The following is an 18,467-nucleotide window of genomic DNA, read 5'->3' on the forward strand; positions in this document are numbered from 1 at the left end:
CTGTGTTTCTAATTTCCCGCCTGTGGCTTGTCTTTGCATAATCTCTGTAGTTTTGTTTTTGTTTTAACGAGCGCAAGCTCTTTAAAGTAGCCACACATATCAATAGCTTTTTATAGTGAACTTTTTCTGTATTCTGTGTTCCAAAAATCCTTATGACCTCAATCCTTAGGACCTTATACATCTTCTAAAATTTTAAATTTCTTTTCATATTTAAATCCTTAGGCCAAGTAAAAGGACTCTTTTGAATAAGGTAGGGAAGGGGTCTAATTTCAGGGTTTTTTTTGTTTTTCTTTTTTATTTTTGCATTTATCAATTTCTCTAAATAGACAGTTTCTAAGTGGACAATTTTCTAAATAGTCCCATTGGTCTGAAATGTCACTTCTGTCATATATCAGTTCCATGAAGGCACGGTCTTTGACTCTGTTGCATTTGTTAATTTGTCTATCCTTACTGCAATATCTCATACTGCAGTATTCACAATCTTAATTATAATTACAATAATCTTTGAAATAAACTGAAGAAACCGTGGATCTGAAGATTCACGTTATTCCTCTACAGGCGTGTCCTGGCTTTTCTTTGCCTCTATTCTTTCCAGAATTCACTTACTAAGTCCCATAAAAACAAGGTAAGGATTTTAACTAAAATTGCATTCCATCTACAGATGAGTCCAGGGATAATTGAAATCTTTATGATATTCTTTCTATAGTTAGGAAACCATCTGTAAAGAGAAAACCTATCTATAGGAAGACTCAATATTAAATAAATTTCTGTGTAGGTCTTTATTAATGTTTTTCACTAAAGTGTAGTCGTGTGTGTGTGTGTGTGTGTGTGTGTGTATTTGCTATTATAAGTGCTGTCTTTTCTTTTTAAAACTTTTTTTCCAAACTATCGGTTGCTGATGTGTAGAAATGTATTTGACTTTTTATACTGATCATTAGCCAGCCAAACTTACTATTTCTGCCCATTATCTATAGATCTTTTCAGCTTTTATGTAGACAACCATATCTGTGCATGACAATTTATTCCTTTCCAAATTTTATTTTCCTTTTTATACCGTACTTGCTAGAAACTCCAGTACAATGTTGAACACAGGCAGTAACAAAGGGCATTTTGTCTTAATCCTGGTTTGAAAGGAGATGCCTTTAAAGCTTCCCCATTAAGAATATTTGCTGTAGAATTTTTGTAGTTGCTTTTCATCAGGCTAAGGAAGCTCCAATCCTATTTCTAGTTAGTTTGGAATTTTTATCATGAATTGGTGTTGAATTTTGTCAAATGCTTCTTTCTCCATCTATTCTAATAATAACACGCTTTTCTCCCTTGAATCTATTAATGTAATAAATGACATTTATAGATTTTCTAATGCTAAATCACTTTTGTTCTCCTGAATAAACCCAGCTTGGACACAGACATATGTATATGGTGTAGGCTTTCTCTGTCTTAAGGCACTTCTAGTGAATTATATTTTTCTAGGAATTTGTTTCCAGTTCACCTGAGTTTTCAAATTTATTGGTTCGAAATGTTCATAGTATTAGTCCATCTCTTTGGCCTCTGCTGGCCTGGATTTATGTCCTTTTTTACATTCCTAACATTGTTTGTGCCTTCTTTCTTTTTGGAATGGTTCATCTCATCAGTTTTTTGTCTATTTCAATAGTCTTTTCAAAGAGCCATGTAGGACTATGTTGAACCTTACTACTGTATCTTTGCTTTCTATTTCATTGAGGTTGAGTCATTTTCTCCTACTTTTCATGGGTTTATTGTTCATTTTCTAATTTCTTAAGTTGGGTATTTAGTTGCTTAATTTTCAGCCCTTCTTTTCTTAGTGTATTTAAAGCCATATTTTCCCTCACTCAGTATCCTAATGTAATATGTAGAATTTATATTATTGTTTAATTCTACCCAGAATCATAACATTAGTTACTATCATTTATTTTACTATCATTACTATCATTTAGCTACAAAGAAGTTTTTGGATTCCACTATGACTTCCAAATGTATGGGGTTTTTTAAATTATATTTTTAGAACTGGGGCGCCTGGGTGTCTCAGTCGGTTGAGCATCCGACTTCGGCTCACGTCATGATCTCCCGGTCTGTGAGTTCGAGCCCCACGTCAGGCTCTGTGCTGACAGCTCAGAGCCTGGAGCCTGTTTCGGATTCTATGTCTCCCTCTCTGACCCTCCCCCGTTCATGCTCTGTCTCTCTCTGTCTCAAATATAAGTAAACGTTAAAAAAAAAGAAAGAAAACACAAAAATATAAAACTCCTAGAAGATAACAAAGAAGAAAATCTAAGATGACCTTGAATATGGAAATGACTTTTCAGATATAACATTATAGGCACAATCCATGAAAGAAATCAATGATAAACTGGGCTTCATTCAAATGAAAAATTCTGTTCTGCAAAAAACAATACAAAGAAAATGAAAAACCAGAGGAAAAACTATTTGCAAAAGATACATGTAATACAGTTATCCAAGTTGTATAAAGAACTCTTAAAACTTAATAAGAAAATGAACCACCCAATTAAAAAATGGGCAAAAGAGGGGCACCAGGGTGGCTCAGTTGGTTGAGCGTCCGACTTCAGCTCAGGTCATGATCTCACGGTTAGTGAGTTTGAGCCCCGTTTCAGGCTCAGTGCTGACAGCTCGGAGCCTAGAGCCTGCTTCGGATTCTGTGTCTCCCTCTCTCTCTGACCCGCAGCTGCTCACGCTCTGTCTCTCAAAAATAAATGTTAAAAAAGTTTTTTTTTCAATGGGCAAAAGAACTTAAAGGATACCACACCCGGTTTTTATTTTTTTTTTTTAATGTTTATTTATTTTTGAGAGAGACAGAGACAGAATGCCAGTGGGTTAGGGGCAGAGAGAGGGAGACACAGAATCCAAAGCAGGCTCCAGGCTCCGAGCCGTCAGCACAGAGCCCAATGCGGGGCTCGAACTCACAGAGCTGTGGGATCATGACCTGAGCCGAAGTCAGACGTTCAACCAACTGAGCCACCCAGCTGCCCAAACACACCCGGTTTTTAATTAGGTTGTCCTGTATTGCTGTTTTAAGAGTTATTTATATATTCTGGATACTAGACCTTTATCAGATAAAACGTTCTCCAAATATTTTCATCCATTCTGCGGCTGTTTTTATTGACTTTGACAGTGTCTTTTGATGCACAAGAACACTTTTACTGGACTTAATGTTGATGAAGTCCAACTTATTTTTTCTTTTGTTGCTTTTACATTTGCTGTCCTATTAAGAAACCAATGCCTCATCTAAGGTCAGGTTTTACCCTTATGTTTTCTTCTAAGAGTTGTACAATTTTAGCTCTTATATTTACGTTTTTCATCCATTTTGAGCTAATTTTTGTAAATGGTAGAGCCCAAATTCATTCTTTTGAATGTGGGTATCCAATTGTCCCAGCACCGTTTGTAGTAAGACTATTATTATTTCCCTCATTGAATGGTCTTGGCACAAATGTCAAACCAAATGACCATAGTTTATTTCTGGATTCTCAATTCTATTAGTTGATCTATGTATGTAAGCACTTTTTTAAAATGTTTATTTATTTTTGAAGGAGAGAGAGACAGAGTGTGAGCGGGGGAAGGGCAGAGAGAGAGAGGGAGACACAGAATCCGAGGCAGGCTCCAGACCCTGAGCTGTCAGCACAGAGCCCGACTCGGGGCTCAAACCCACGAACCGTGAGATCATGACCTGACCCAAAGTTGGATGCTTAAAGGACTGAGTCACCCAGGTGACGCTAAGCACTTTTAGTAATACAGTAATCCTTCATGACACCCATGAAATGACATTCCTTGAAGACAGGGGAAACAACTTATTTACCTTGGTATTTTCTACCCAGCATTTAGCAGACCCTCAGAACATGTTCACCTGAATAAATGAAATTAATCATTTACTTTTGAGGAAAGGAATGGGAATGGATTCCACAAGAAAGATGGGCTCCTTTCCTCATGGAGTACTTTACTGTTTGATGTGGATTTGGAATTCTGGCATTCCTTCTCCACCATCTGCAATGGTAATTTTTTTTTTTTTTAAGCTTCAAGTATACAATTTACTGACACAACATTTACATAAAACACCTGGTGCTCATCACAACAGGTGAGCTCCTTAATCCCCATCATCTATTTAATCCATCTCCCCCTGCCCTGCCCCTCTGGTCACCATTACTTTGTTCTTTATATGGTTGTTTCTCCATCTGTCTTTTTCCCATGATCGCTTGTTTCTTAAATTCCACGAGTAAAATCATATGGTATCTGTCATTCTCTTATTTCACTTAGCATAATACTCTCTAGCTCCATCCACGTCATTGCAAATGGCAAGATTTCATTCTTTTTTATGGCTGAGTAATATTCCATTGTATGTATGTACACACACACACACACACACACACACACACACACACACACACTCTTTATCCAATCATCAGTTGATGGACATTTGGGCTCTTTTGATAATTTGGTTATTGTTGACAATGCTATCTATAAACATCGGGATGCATGTATCCCTTTCAATCTATCTTTTTGTATCCTTTGGGTAAATACCTAGCAGTGCAATTGCTGGATTGTAGGGTAGTTCTATTTTTAACTTTGAGGAACTTCCATATTGTTTTCCAGAGTGGCTGCATCAGTTTGCATTCCCACCAACTGTGTAAGAGGGTTCCCCTTTCTTCACATGGTCACAAACACCTGTGGTTTCTTGTGTCAATTTTAGCCATTCTGACAGGTATGAGGTGATATCTCATTGTGGTTTTGATTTGTATTTTCCTGATGATGAGTGATGCTGAGCATCTTTTCATGTGCCTGTTGGCCATCTGTTGGTCTTTGGAAAATATCTGTTCCTGTCTTCGGCCCATTTTTTAACTGGATTGCCTTTTTGGGTGTTGAGTTTTAAGTTATTTATACATGTTGGAACCACAAGACCCCAAATAGCCAAAGTAACCTTGAAAAATAAAAGTGCAGCTAAGCTGGAGGTGTATTACAATTCCCGATTTCAAGTTATAACACAAAGATGTAGTGATCAAGACAGTATGGAACTGGCACAAAAGTAGACACAGAAATAGGTGGAACAGAAAACCCAGAAATGAACCCACAAGTATATGGTCAATTCATCTTTGACAAAGCAGGAAAGAATATCCAAAGGAAAGATGGTCTCTTCAAAAAATGGTGTTGGGAAAACTGGACAGCAATCATGCAAAAGAAACAAGCTGGTCCACTTTCTTACACCATACACAAAAAGAAATTCAAAATGGATTAAAGACCTAAACGTAAGATAGGAAACCATTAAAATCCCAGAAGAGAGCACAGGCAGTACTTTCTCTAACACCGGCCATGGCAACTTTTTGAGGCAGGGAAACAAAAGCAAAAATTGGGATTTCATCCAAATACAAAGCTTCTGTCTGCACAGCAAAACTGAAAGGCAACCTATGGAATGGGAGATGTTACTGGAAATTATTCATTCTAACGTTCACTGAACATCTCGTACAGAAATACGGGCACCTCAAAATGAGCAACTGAGGAAAAACTCAGTGATGAACTCAAACAGCAACAGTTAAAAGCTCTAAATATTGTCAGATAACACAAAGAAAATGTTACTGAAAATGGAGCAGAAATCACTTTCAACCAGGATAACTTTGATTATCCCAATCACTCATCAAGTCTTCCCGAAGGGTAGTTAATACCTCAAATTTGCTTTCAAGAGAATTTTGAAAAAAAGTGGGAGACAGGAGTTTGAATTTTACTAATAAGATTTGGGGGGTTTATGAAGAGAAAGATCAGCCATTCTTCTAACCTAAATCTCTGGAACTTCTTGTTTTGGTTTATCTGACATGTATACTACAAAGTGCAGCACAAGCTATAAAATTTTTAAAATATAAGTTGAATAATACAAGATTAAATTCAGATGGCATAGAACAGGACTTGGGCACCTAAAGCCATGGATCTGAATTATAATTTTAGGCCTTCTCTTCATCTCCCCAGCCAACCCAATTACTGTCATGTTGATTTTGAAGAAAGATAGGTTTTCAAAGCTTGGATATAAGATTTTTAAAAAAATCTTCTAGTAGAAAATGCAATATAAACTTACACTGTATGAGTTTTTTCTTGTTAAAAGATCTGATATCAAAAATAGATGAAAAGGAAGTAGAAGACAATGCCGTATATGAGAAACAGTCCTTGGAGTCAGTTACAGTTACAGTTACTCCTGAATGTGACCTGGATCTCTGAGTCGTGTGTGTGTGTGTGTGTGTGTGTGTGTGTGTAAAATGGAGGTAATCTCCTTTCTCAAAATGGTTATAAGGATTTCCCAAGATGATAGATAACAGATATGTCTATAAAGTAGGTACTTAAATAAGGTTTCACATCTCATAATGGGAAGAAACAGATTAACACTATTTGAAAAACTTTTATAACAGATATTCAGTACCTTTATTGTAGAGGAAAAGATTATCAAAACATTCCCAAAAAGCACAACTCTGAAATGCCAGTTTTGTTTGTAAAGGACTCAAACTTTAATGGCGCTCACACCATACAGTCAGGAAGTAGAACAAGCCCTAAGAAAAAAATAAAAGCAAAAATGCCAAGATCTTCTCCAACCACAATTATTTTTAATCTATGAAACAGAATTTCCTTACAAATTAAGTAGTTTTTACAGTAGTGACATTTATCATTGATGTGATCTGTTTAATATGACTAGTCAGAAGGGAAGTTGGGCCTGTAATTTTTCCAGAAATTGAAAAAAGTACCATCATTAAGATAAGGAAGAGAAAGATTTGTATCCATCTTTCTGGGATATGTAAGGTGAGAGCGATGTCTCACAGTTGGAGAATTTGTGGATATTGCTGGAGGAATTGGAGATGCTCTCTAGTAAGCGCGTAATCCCTCTTCCCCGAACACTGCTGTTTTGGCCAGAAATTTTCACCCCAGATGGACAGTCACCTAAGGATACTGGAAATACAAGAAAAGAAATGTAGCAATTTTATAGTTTTATTAATTAGAGATGCCTCGATTAACTCTTATCCTATTATAGGCCTTTCATGAATAGGACAGAGATTCTTAGTAAAGGAAAACAGATTCTCAGAATAAAGGCAGAAGCCTGAACAAGAATATTTCTTTCTGCTTTTAGCCCCAGAAACCTTAATTGAAGTTCTTCAGGCACCACTTGAAATTTCATGTCACTAGCTTTAAAATTTTCCTATCTGCCCAAAGACATCACAGAACTACAAAACTATAGCTGCTACAGGAATAAAAGGCTTTATTTTAAATGCCTTGAACAAAAATAAGACTAAATTAAAGTGATACAAAAATATACATATTGAAATTGTTTAAGGTGGTAACATCAAATAAAATTCCCAATTCAATAAGATCCTCATAACCTAAAACTAATTTTTTTTTTCTTAATGTTTTTATTTATTTTTGAGACAGAGAGAGACAGAACATGAGCAGGGAAGGGGCAGAGAGAGAGGGAGACACAGAATCAGAAACAGGCTCCAGGCTCTGAGCCATCAGCACAGAGCCCGATGCGGGGCTCGAACTCACAGACTGTGAGATCATGACCTGAGCCGAAGTCAGATGCTCAACCGACTGAGCCACCCAGGCGCCCCAACCTAAAACTAATTTAGAGTATCTGTTTAATAAGTACCATACCCTAGAATCTGAATAAGCTTTAGGCCCAATACTTCTTGAGGTACATTCTTAGAAGATGCTTACCAGTGTGTGTGTTTGACCTTTGTTCCTGAGTAGAAGAGTTGAAATGAGAAAATCCTGGACTCTCAACTCTTAGCTTCTATAAGTAACAAAGAAAAATACAAGGGAAAAAATTGTTTTCTTATCAATTATTGGATCACCTACTTCAATTTCAAATTACTGTTTATAAAATACAAACACCCACTTTTACAATGTCTGATCAGCTTTTGAAGAGACTGCTGTAAAAGGAACAGAGGGTAGTGTCTGGAGGGGAATTACAGGGTCAAGAGAGGGTTTTTATTTTTAAAGATGAGATGACAGGGCACCTGGGTGGCTCAGTCCAGTTAAGTGTCTGGCTCTTGATTTCAGCTCCCATGTGGGGCTCTGCCTAGGATTCTCTCCTTCCTTCTCTCTCTCTGCCCCTCCCCTGCTCATGCTCGCTTGCTCTCAAAATAAATAAACATTAATTTTAAAAACAGACCATAGCATGTTTCCTGGTGATTCAGAACAGAGAGAGACCCTGATGATGCGGGAAAGAGAAGTAAGTTATTGGAGCCACATCTTTGAGCAGGTAAGAGAATAGGATCTAAAACGTAAATGGAAGGATTGGTCTTAAGCAGGAACACAGACAATTCATGCATTAAAACAGGAGTCAAAGAGTACATGGTAGATGCAGTGGTGGGACTATGTAAAAACCTCTTCTGATTGCTTCTATTTTCTCAGAGAAGTAGGAGGCAAGGGCATCAGCTCAAACAAGGATGAATGAGGGATGAGGTGGTTGAAGTCTGAAGTGAAAGAAGGTGAGAAAGGTGCGCCTGGGGGGCTCAGTCAGTTAAACGTCCGATTCGGCTCAGGTCATGGTCTCACAGCTCGTGGGTTCGAGCCCTGCATCGGGCTCTGTGCTGACAGCTCGGAGCCTGGAGCCTGCTTTGAATTGTGTGTCTTCCTCTCTCTCTGCTCCTCCCCCGCTCATCCTCTCTCTCTCAAAAATAAACATTAAAAAATAAAAATAAAAAACACAAAAGAAAGGGGGTGAGAAAAAGCTCTAGGAGAGTGGGAGAAATGGAAAACCGACAGGTAACACTAAGGGCTCACTTGAAGTTGGTAGTGATTAGATCAGTCAGTATGGCAGTTTCTTTTCAGTCTCATTTAGCTTCAGGAGTATAGGAATAAAATAGGGAAGAGTTAGATTCAGTCAGGGTAGTGTTTATCAATCAAGTATGATAAAAAAAAAAAAGGGGAGGGTCAATGAAGTTGATGTTGCAAGTGAGTGGAAACAACAGATCCAGAGATCTAAGCTGGGAAGGAAGGAGGTCAAGGGCAGGGGTGAGGGAGGTTCAGGAGAGGCTGCAGCACTGCATATGTGCCAGTGGTACCACCAAGGTCTAGGACAGGATAGTGGGAAACAGGACCGCCGGAGAAAGGGAAGTCAAAGAACTGAGAGGTCAGGCACTTGGATTATCTATGTGGAAGCTGACCTCAAGAATTCTGGCAGGAATCCTGTCTGGTAACATGGCTCAGTGTTGCTCTAGGAATGAGGACATGCCACTCAGGGGCCTACTGACTCCACGATGTAGTTATTAGGCGCTAGAGCCTTTATGGCAGGAGATCCAAAGTCTAAGGATTTTAGGGAGAAGATAGGAACAAGCCTATAAGAGGCAATGGTAAACAAGGAAAACTATCTCAAATCTAAGCCCATGATAAATGAGGGGAAAAAAAGATGTCACCATTTAAAAAAAAATTTTTTTAGTGTTTATTTTTGAGAGAGAGAGAGAGCAAGCAAGCACAAGCTGGGGAGGGGCAGAAAGAGAGGGAGACACAGAATCTGAAGAAGGCTCCAGGCTCTGAGCTGTCAGCACAGAGCCTGACACAGGGCTCGAACTCACGAACTGTGAGACCACGACCTGAACCAAAGTCAGAGGTTTAACTGACTGAGCCACCCAGGTGCCTCACGAGGGTACGATTTGATAGGATTAATAGGGAAGCAGTATCTTTAGAGGATAGCCAAATTTTAGTTAGAAGACGGAAGATAAACAGATCTTCCCAAGAAAAGATTGAAGATATTTGAGATTTTGCTGATAACTAAGGTTGAGAGACCCACGGAAAAATTTTCCAGGAGTTGGGTGGGGCCAGGAAACAGTCAGCCAAACAAGAAGAGTCTGGGAGATGAGGGAGAATTTAGGTATCCTGAGTTTCTGCAGTGAGTGATGTAAAAAATGAAGGGGAACATACAGAGATTAATTCTGGCAGTCTCAACACAGTGATGACGGGGTAAGAAGGCAAGGTTTCTCAACCTGGGCGTTACAGACATTTGCTGTGGGAGGCTGTCCTGTGCATCGTAGGACGTCTGGCCTCTACCCACTTGATGCCAGTAGCACCCCTTCCCCCGCTGGGACAACCGAGAACATCTGCAAACATTGCCTAATGTCCCCGGAAGGACACAAAATAGGTACTGGATGATAAATCACTGGGTTGAGAGTTAACAGGAGAAAGAAAAGTCTTGCTTGAAGAATATACAGAGAACTCCGGGATATCCTCGGTTTTATTTTTTAAAATGTGCATTTATTTTGAGGGAGAGCAAGGAAGTGTGCACACATGCACGAGCGATGGAGGGGCAGAGAGAAACAGAGAGTCCCAAGCAGGCTCCGCACTGTCAGTGCAGAGCCTGAAGTGGGGCTTTATCTCACGAACCTGTGAGATCATGAGCTGAGCCGAAATCAAGAGTCAGACGCTTAACCCACTGAGCCATTTAGGCACCCTCTCTTTTTTAAATTATCATACACTAAGATGGACTTGTTTTGGGGGGTACACCTCTACAAATTTTACCACACGAAGAGATCTGTGAAACCACTACCGCAATCAGGGTACAGAACCATTCTATCACCTCAAAAACTTCCCTCGTGCTGTCCCCTTACAGGCAGCCCAAGCCCCTGGGAACTCTGGATATGTTATCATTATTGTCTGGCCTTTTAAAGAATGTCATATAATATTTTGAGTCTGCTTCTTTTGCTAAGTATAATACTTGTGAGATCCTAATCCTTGACTGTAACAATAGTTCATTCTATTTTGGGGGTTCCCTTTTCACTGTTTTATGAACTATTTTCAAGTGACAACAACATTTATTATGTACTATGTTCCTAAGCAGAGTTCTTGGCACTTTCATATACAGTTGCATTTAATCCTGCAACTAGTAGCCCTTATTATTATTCTTGTTTTACAGATAAGGAATCAGCACAGAAAATTCAAATAACTTGCCTAAAGACACACAGACTGTATGTAGCAGGCCTGAAATGCAATTCAGGAATTCTAACTCCACAGTCTACACTCTTAACTGCTATGTTATTAGGAGTATATAGAGGACTACTAGTAAATAAATTGCAAGGAGGGAAGAAAGGTGGTAGGGAAATTAGACAGCTTTTAATCAAATCCTAAATCAGGTCTTATATATTTTTGAAGTAAATATTTTAAATATTTATACTGTCTACATTTAGACACTTAATTTTTGGAATGAACTTTGGATATGATTTGTATAGACTAGTTCACTGCTAATTTTGATTTTCCTAAAACTCTGTTAAACATAGTAGGAAAATATAGAAGAAAAAAGATTTATGCAACTGGGTCCAATTGGATTAAGAAGCATTTGACATTCCACAAAGGATTTTTAAAAAATGTTTTACGAAAAAGAGAACCAAAGTCCCGATCTTTAGCTGTTTTTGGCCAGGACCACATGGAACAGCACAAAGAGACCAGGAGCTCCTAAAAGTCAGCTCCTTACCTGGTAACGCCCTGCATCCAATACAACCATTTTGGGTGTCACACTGTTGCTGGCCTCATAATCTTGAAGTGGTACATGAGTTTCTGTAAGCTGGATTCCAAAGAGAGTGGCCAGAGAATTACTGATGCAGTACCTTTAAAAGGAAATAATAAAAGCTCGTTATCAGAATCTGATCTAATTCATTCTAAAAGGATTCAGATTTTTAAAATTTCTAATATAAAGAAAAAGCATGTAAGATATACCATTCTAAATTGGGGGGGGGCAGGAATTTAGAGATTCAGAGAAGAAATGGGAATGGGTAGCAATACATACAATAAACTGGTCATTACTAGTAAGCAATACTCCACGGATTACCAGATAAAATTTCAGGTTCATTATAAGGAAACATGGATGGGAGTAAAGATTACTAGAATTCTCAAATGTTTAAGGCAAGGAGAGGGCAGCAACAGAAATTAGGCTACAACTTTAAAAACACTTATCTATCCTCAAAACCAATGCCACCAGCCATGTAAAGGGACCACCAGAGCACCCAGAGAGCTGAGGCTCGAGGTGTTTTCACTACAGAATGAGAAGCAGGCTGTCTGGGTGGCTCAGCTGGCTGAGCATCCGACTCTTGATTTTGGCTCAGGTCCTGATCTCACAGTTCGTGAGTTCAAGCCCCCACACTGGGCTCTGTGCTGACCACCTGGAGCCTGCTTGAGATTCTCTCTTTCTCTCTCTGCCCCACCCCTGCTCACTCTCGCGCTCTTTTGAGACATTTTTAAAAATGAGAAGAAAAGGGTCTTTTTTGAGCACCTTAACAAGGAGGTGCTGTTGTTAATGATGGTAGGGAACTTCACTCTCCTATAATGAAAATTTTCAATAAATGCTTCTGAAGGTTCACCCAAATCACTCAGGTGGTTAACTCTCCCAAACAAGTGTCACACGTGCAGAATAGTAACGGTTAACATGAAAACACACACACACACACACACACACACACACACGAAACCCAACCATTTTTTTAAAAAGAGAATTATGGAAATAGAAGTGAACAGTGTTTAACCCCATTGGTGAAAGCAACAGCGAGCAAAATGGCTAAGAATTCAATGCAGAATACAGCATTATGAAGAAATTCCTTTCTCCAACTTACGCAATTTTCTTGCAAACAGCTAAAGCACAGAAGAGAATATCGTTTTCTTCATGCCACTTGCACCTGTACAAAAAAGAAAAAGGACTTTAATATCCTTAACAGCAGTAGCACTGTTTAAGGGTTTTTATATGCCAGATTTCTAACTTACTTAGTTAAAATAATTTAAGAAAAACTAACATCCTTACTCAAAGGTTTAACATTTAACAAACAAAAAATAGATTTTTTCAGAAAATGCTTTTTTTTTTAATGTATCTCCTCTGATGCAAATTCATAAACTACACATAACCGGTAAACTCTACCTTGTAATAAAATGAGTGTTACAGAGACACATTAGTGACCATGGCTACCATATTTGACAACCATTTACTAAGTGCATACTATTTACCAGATATTGTTCTTGGCACTAGGGATATAGTACTGAATGAAACACAGAAAACTTACTTTCTAGTAGGAATCACACAAAACTTACTTTCTAGTAGGAAAGACAGATCAAAAAAGATGTAGGCAGAATACACAATAAATCAGATCAAGACAAGTTCTAAGGAGGAAAAAAATAAAGATGAAAAAGATGATATGAAATGTTGCAGACAGGGGACATTTTAGGTAAGGCAGCCGGGAGAGGTACCACTGAGAAGGTGATGTTTGAGCGGGGACCTCAGGAGATAATACTGGAGAGAAAATGATGAACAGCGTATTTTTACAATGACAGCCACTATAAACCCGTATCTTTCCACTAGGCACAGTCTACTGAGACTCAGAAGAGTACTTACTACTTGAGTAATTAAAAGCTTGCCTGAACCTACCAAGAATCACTTAAAAATTACTAAAAACATGCTAAACACTAAGTGTAAAAAGTCAGTTATCTGCACTTAATTGGAGTTACTTAACTGAATGGAAGACTAAATATAAAATTAAGAATTTCCCACTGCTATTCTAAAGTGATTCAGTAAATAGGATTCATAAAACTCTTAGGTCTAAAATGAAGGCTTAGGTTGAAACAGCCTAAGTTCTTACACAGACACACAGAATCAAGTAATGTTTAAATTTCCAGTTAGTTTTGCTCCTTTTCTGGAACTTAAACTCCCAAATTTAGTACCTCATACACACATTTCCATGTAGATCGTATCTGAAATAAAAGCAATTGAAAAACCAGCAATGTATTCCAAGATTAAAAACAAAGAACCCAAGAACAAACCTACAGGAATCTGATCCCAGGGGAAAATGCCTCCAAATCTAATAGTTACACTGTTAAGAATGATACTGTTTTGATGTTTTTACTTCTACTTTTTAAAATTTGAATTCCAGTTAACACACAGTGTAATATTAGTTTCAGGTGTACAATTTAGTGATTAAACACGTCCATCTATCACCGCTCATCATAATGCACTCCTTAATCCCCATCACCTGTTTAAGCCATTCTCCACCCCATTCTCTTCTGGTGTTCTCTATAGTTGAGAGTCTCTTTCTTGGTTTGTCTTTTTTCCCCCCATGATCATTTGTTTTGTTTCTTAAATTCCACATGAGTGAAATCATACGGTATTTGTCTTTCTTTCATTTTTTTCTTCTGGATTCTCTTCCTCAAAATCATCCCACCAACCCCCCCTAAGAATGACTGTATTTTCTAGTAAAGGAGGATTCACTCTATCAAATATCAGAACTGCTTTGTCCACTTTGTTAAGCTATTAATATTCACTTTGCAGCCTCAAATCTAGCCCCAGTTTGAACACCTCTTAGATGGGTTTATTTTATTTATGAAATTCCACTCCAAAGTCATAAGGTCACAAGGGAGTCAGTCTTTTGAGTAAATCTGCAACCTTACTCCTGAGTTCCAACACAATCTCATTCACTCCAATGACATGTAGCATGAAGGCCTTGACAATCCTCTTTTCCTGTCTCAAAAGGTCTCAATGATGTCCTTTTCTCCTCTTTCAGGATTAAGATTCCTCCTCTTTTGCAAGGATAACCCAGTCTTTACACCCTGCTCAGAACTAGGCTGCTATAGAGGCTCTATATGCTAGTCAAACTGACTCACTAGTTTCTCTTAAACAGTCTCTGCTTCATTCCTTTGAGTCACTGTTCAGGTCATTTTCTTCTCTTGGAAGGTCCTCCCTTCAACCCAAATCTCTGCTCATAGAAATTCTATTCATCTTTCCAGGAGAACCAAATAAAACATTTACCCCATCAAGTATTTCACATTATTTTTAACCCTCACACCAAAGTGATTGCTCCCTGATGTATCATTATCTTTGGAAACACTTTTAAAAGTGATAAGAAATTACCATATACAACTCCATTGTCTTTACTTCGCTTTATTGCTCGTCAGCCAGGAGACATTGTAGGCAAGGACAATCATGTTACTCTTTCCTGTGTTTCCCTAGTCTTCGGCCTTATATATGAGAGCCACCTAAATATTTGTTAAAAATAAAAAATTCAGGGCGCCTGGGTGGCTCAGTTGGTTAAGCTTCCAACTTCAGCTCAGGTCATGATCTCACAGTTCAGTTTGTGAGTTCTTGGGCTAGCTGCTGGCAGCAGGGAGCCTGCTTGGGATCCTCTGTCTCCCCCTCTCTCTGCCCCTTCTCCACTCACACTCTCTCTCAAAAATAAACATTAAAAAATAATAAAATTTGGGAACGCAAGCTGGTGCAGCCACTCTGGAAGACAGTATGAAGGTTCCTCAAAAAGCTAAAAATAGATCTACACTACGACCAACCAATTGCACTACTGGGCATTTATCCATGGGATACAGGTGTGATGTTTCGAAGGGACACATGCACCCCCATGTTTATAGCAGCACTATCAACAATAGCCAAAGTATGGAAAGAACCCAAATGTCCATCGATGGGTGAATGGATAAAGAAGATGTGATATATATATACAATGGAGTATTACTCGGCAATCAAAAAGAATGAAACCTTGCCATTTGCAACTACGTGGATGGAACTGGAGGGTATTATGCTAAGTGAAATTAGTCAGAGAAAGACAAAAATCATATGACTTCACTCATATGAGGACTTGAAGAGACAAAAAAGATGAACATCAGGGAAGGGAAACAAAAATAATATAAAAACAAGGAAGGGGACAAAACAGAAGAGACTCATAAATATGGAGAACAAACTGAGGGTTACTGGAGGGGTTGTGGGTGGAGGGATGGGCTAAATGGGTAAGGGGCACTAAGGAATCTATTCATGAAATCATTGTTGCACTATATGCTAACTAATTTGGACGTAAATTTTAAAAAATAAAAAATAAAATTGAAAAAATTGGGCTAAGAAAAAATGACTCTAAAATGATGTCAAAATAAAAAGCTCACCTCTTAAGGGCACATGCACCCCAATGTTTACAGCAGCACTATCAACAATAGCCAAAGTATGGAAAGAGCCCAAATGCCCATCGATGGATGAATGGATAAACAAGATGTGGTATATATACAACGGAATATTACTTGGCAAGATTTCATTCCTTTTGATAGCCATTTGGGACAACATGGATGAAACTAGAGGGTATTTTTTTAAAATTTTTATAATGTTTATTTATTTTTGAGAGAGACAGAGTGCGGGCAGGGTTGGAAGAGAGAGAGGGAGACACAGAATCCAAAGCAGACTCCAGGCCCCGAGTTGTCGGCACAGAGCCAGATGCGGGGCTTGAACCATGAACAGTGAGATCATGGCCTGAGCCGAAGTTGGACGCTCAACCGGCTGTGCCACACAGGTGCCCTTGAACTAGAGGGTATTATGCGAAGCAAAATAAAAGTCAGAGAAAGACCAGTATCAAATGACTTCACTCATATGTGGAATTTAAGATACAAAACAGATGAACCTAAGGGAAGGGAAGCAAAAATAACATAAAAACAGAGAGGGAGAAACCATAAGAGACTCTTAGATACAGAGAATAAACTGAGGGTTGCTGGAGGGGCATTGGGTAGGGGGATGGGCTAACAGGGCAATGGGCATTGAGGAGGACACTTGTTGGCACTGGGTGTTGTATGTGATTAATCACTAAATTCTATTCCTGAAATCATTATACTGTATGTTAACTAACTTGGATTTAAATTAAAAAATACATTTATTACTTGAAAGAAAAAAAAACTACACCCCTTAAAACTACTATCTGCTGGGCTTCTGGTTAAAAATGCATAAATTTATCTCCTCTTGCTCCCAAAATCCTATCAAAATGACAGTCAAAAGAATAAAAATAGTAGAGGTCCACAGGAAAGGAGAAAACAGAAAGAGGTTTCCATGGAAGAGAGTGTAACACACCTGTGGGATATGGAAAGTAAACGAAGGAGTGGTAACTGATGAAGCTAGACAAAGGAAGTCATAGCCTTCAGCCCCCACAGAACCAGCTACACAAATCTGCCTACAAGAACTCTAGAGAGGCTCTGAACCCATGGACATATCCCTGGCCAGACAGCAGAGGTTAAGACCAGGAGGCTGAACTTCTTCTGTACAAAGAACGGTCAAGTTCCCTGACTGTGCAAAGAAGTAAACTCTTCTTAGAGAACTAGGCAGCAAGAACAGATGCTAGTATCTTAAGACAAAGCCCTCAATATTCTGGCATTTAGGATTTTGTCTCAACTTAGCATCCAGCTCTTATCTGCTTCCCCTAGAGTAAAGCCCAATTAGTTGTTAATCCCCAATGAACAATACTAAACACTCAGCTTTGCAGCCTCATTTCTAAATATGAACATAACCAAAGACAATCGACATTCAAAGAAACCCTGCAACATGGAAAGATCAACACAGGAACACCACAAGTCACAACCCCAAAGAATGAAAATCCAGAGAACAAAAGCACACAAACATCCCTCCCCCACCAAGTACCCCAATGAGATCTATGAAATTACTGCATCTAGGATCCTACTTATCTTCCTCATATCTTCAACCTGAATCAGCACTGATGATGAATGTGACAGTATGTGTAACAGGATAGTACCTGCAGGCAGAGAGACCTCAACAAGTCAGCCTCTGCTCAGTATTAAAATGCCACAGCTTGTTAGGGTTCTGTGCTTGGTCTTCTTCTCTTTTTGCCCTCTGCCTAAGTAACCTCGTCAATATGCAGTAGATCCATTAAAGCAGAGAACTGGTCTCTCTTCGTTGCATTTTCAGTGCCCAGGACAGTGCCTGGCACATAGTGAAATGATGAATGCTGGCATCATCCAAATCTCTTCACGAAGTTCTAGGCTGGGAAGACCAGCTGCTTGCTTGTTATTTCTAGATCTTACCTCACCAGGGCCTCAAAACATTCTAAACTTGCTCCTCTCTCTTCCCTGTCTACTCTGAAATATATACTACAAACCTGAGTATTGTCTTTATTTCTTTTCACACTCTTCCTGTATCCAGTCCATCGGCAAGGTCTGCTGATTTTTACCAAGATGAAATCTACTTATTCCTCTCCATCTCTACTGTCACTACTCTGGTCCAAGCCATTTCTTGCCTTGACTAGAGAAATGGTTTAACGGTTACGGACTGTTTCCTTCCCTTCTTGCCTCCTGTCAATATATCCATTAAAAACTCAAGAGGATCTTTTAGAAACCTAACCAAATTCTGTTAATTCCCTGTTTGGTAAAATTCCTTCCTGTACCCCTTACATACAGAGATTGGATGGTTGCCAGAAGGGAAGGGGGGAGGGATGGGGAAAAAATTCCTTCCTGTAGCTAAGAAGGCTTATAGTGTGTATGGTCCTTGCTTATTTCTTCAACCTCACCTTGTACATTCTCTCCTGTGCTTACTACTTTCTGTCACACTAACAATTTCCAGTAAACACCAAGCTTTCACCTCAAAGCCTTTGCCTCTCTCTGCCCAGGATGCTCTTCCTTCTAGTTTTGCATGGCTGCATCTCTCTCTTGCTTCAGATCTGTTTTAATATTACATCTTTAAAAAA

The 18,467-nt window shown here is 38.8% G+C and overlaps 1 protein-coding gene across 3 annotated transcripts in view; it reads right to left on the reverse strand.

Annotated features, from left to right (window-relative positions):
* Positions 1 to 6,396: 6,396 nt before the first annotated feature.
* The window catches only part of MAEL (maelstrom spermatogenic transposon silencer), a 38,610-nt gene continuing 26,539 nt past the window's right edge, over positions 6,397 to 18,467 (reverse strand). For 2 of the 3 annotated variants that reach the window (XM_027046305.2, XM_015062336.3), the window contains 4 exons: positions 12,588 to 12,650; positions 11,456 to 11,588; positions 7,705 to 7,780; positions 6,397 to 6,942 (listed from right to left, as the gene is read on the reverse strand). In XM_027046305.2, coding sequence (XP_026902106.2) covers positions 6,746 to 6,942; positions 7,705 to 7,780; positions 11,456 to 11,588; positions 12,588 to 12,650 — 469 coding nt within the window. In that variant the 3' untranslated portion in view covers positions 6,397 to 6,745. The remainder of the gene's footprint in view (positions 6,943 to 7,704; positions 7,781 to 11,455; positions 11,589 to 12,587; positions 12,651 to 18,467) is intronic. The other variant, XM_053209260.1, reaches the window with a different exon arrangement.

This window comes from Acinonyx jubatus, chromosome E4, assembly GCF_027475565.1.
Source record: "Acinonyx jubatus isolate Ajub_Pintada_27869175 chromosome E4, VMU_Ajub_asm_v1.0, whole genome shotgun sequence".
Taxonomy (NCBI): domain Eukaryota; kingdom Metazoa; phylum Chordata; class Mammalia; order Carnivora; family Felidae; genus Acinonyx; species Acinonyx jubatus.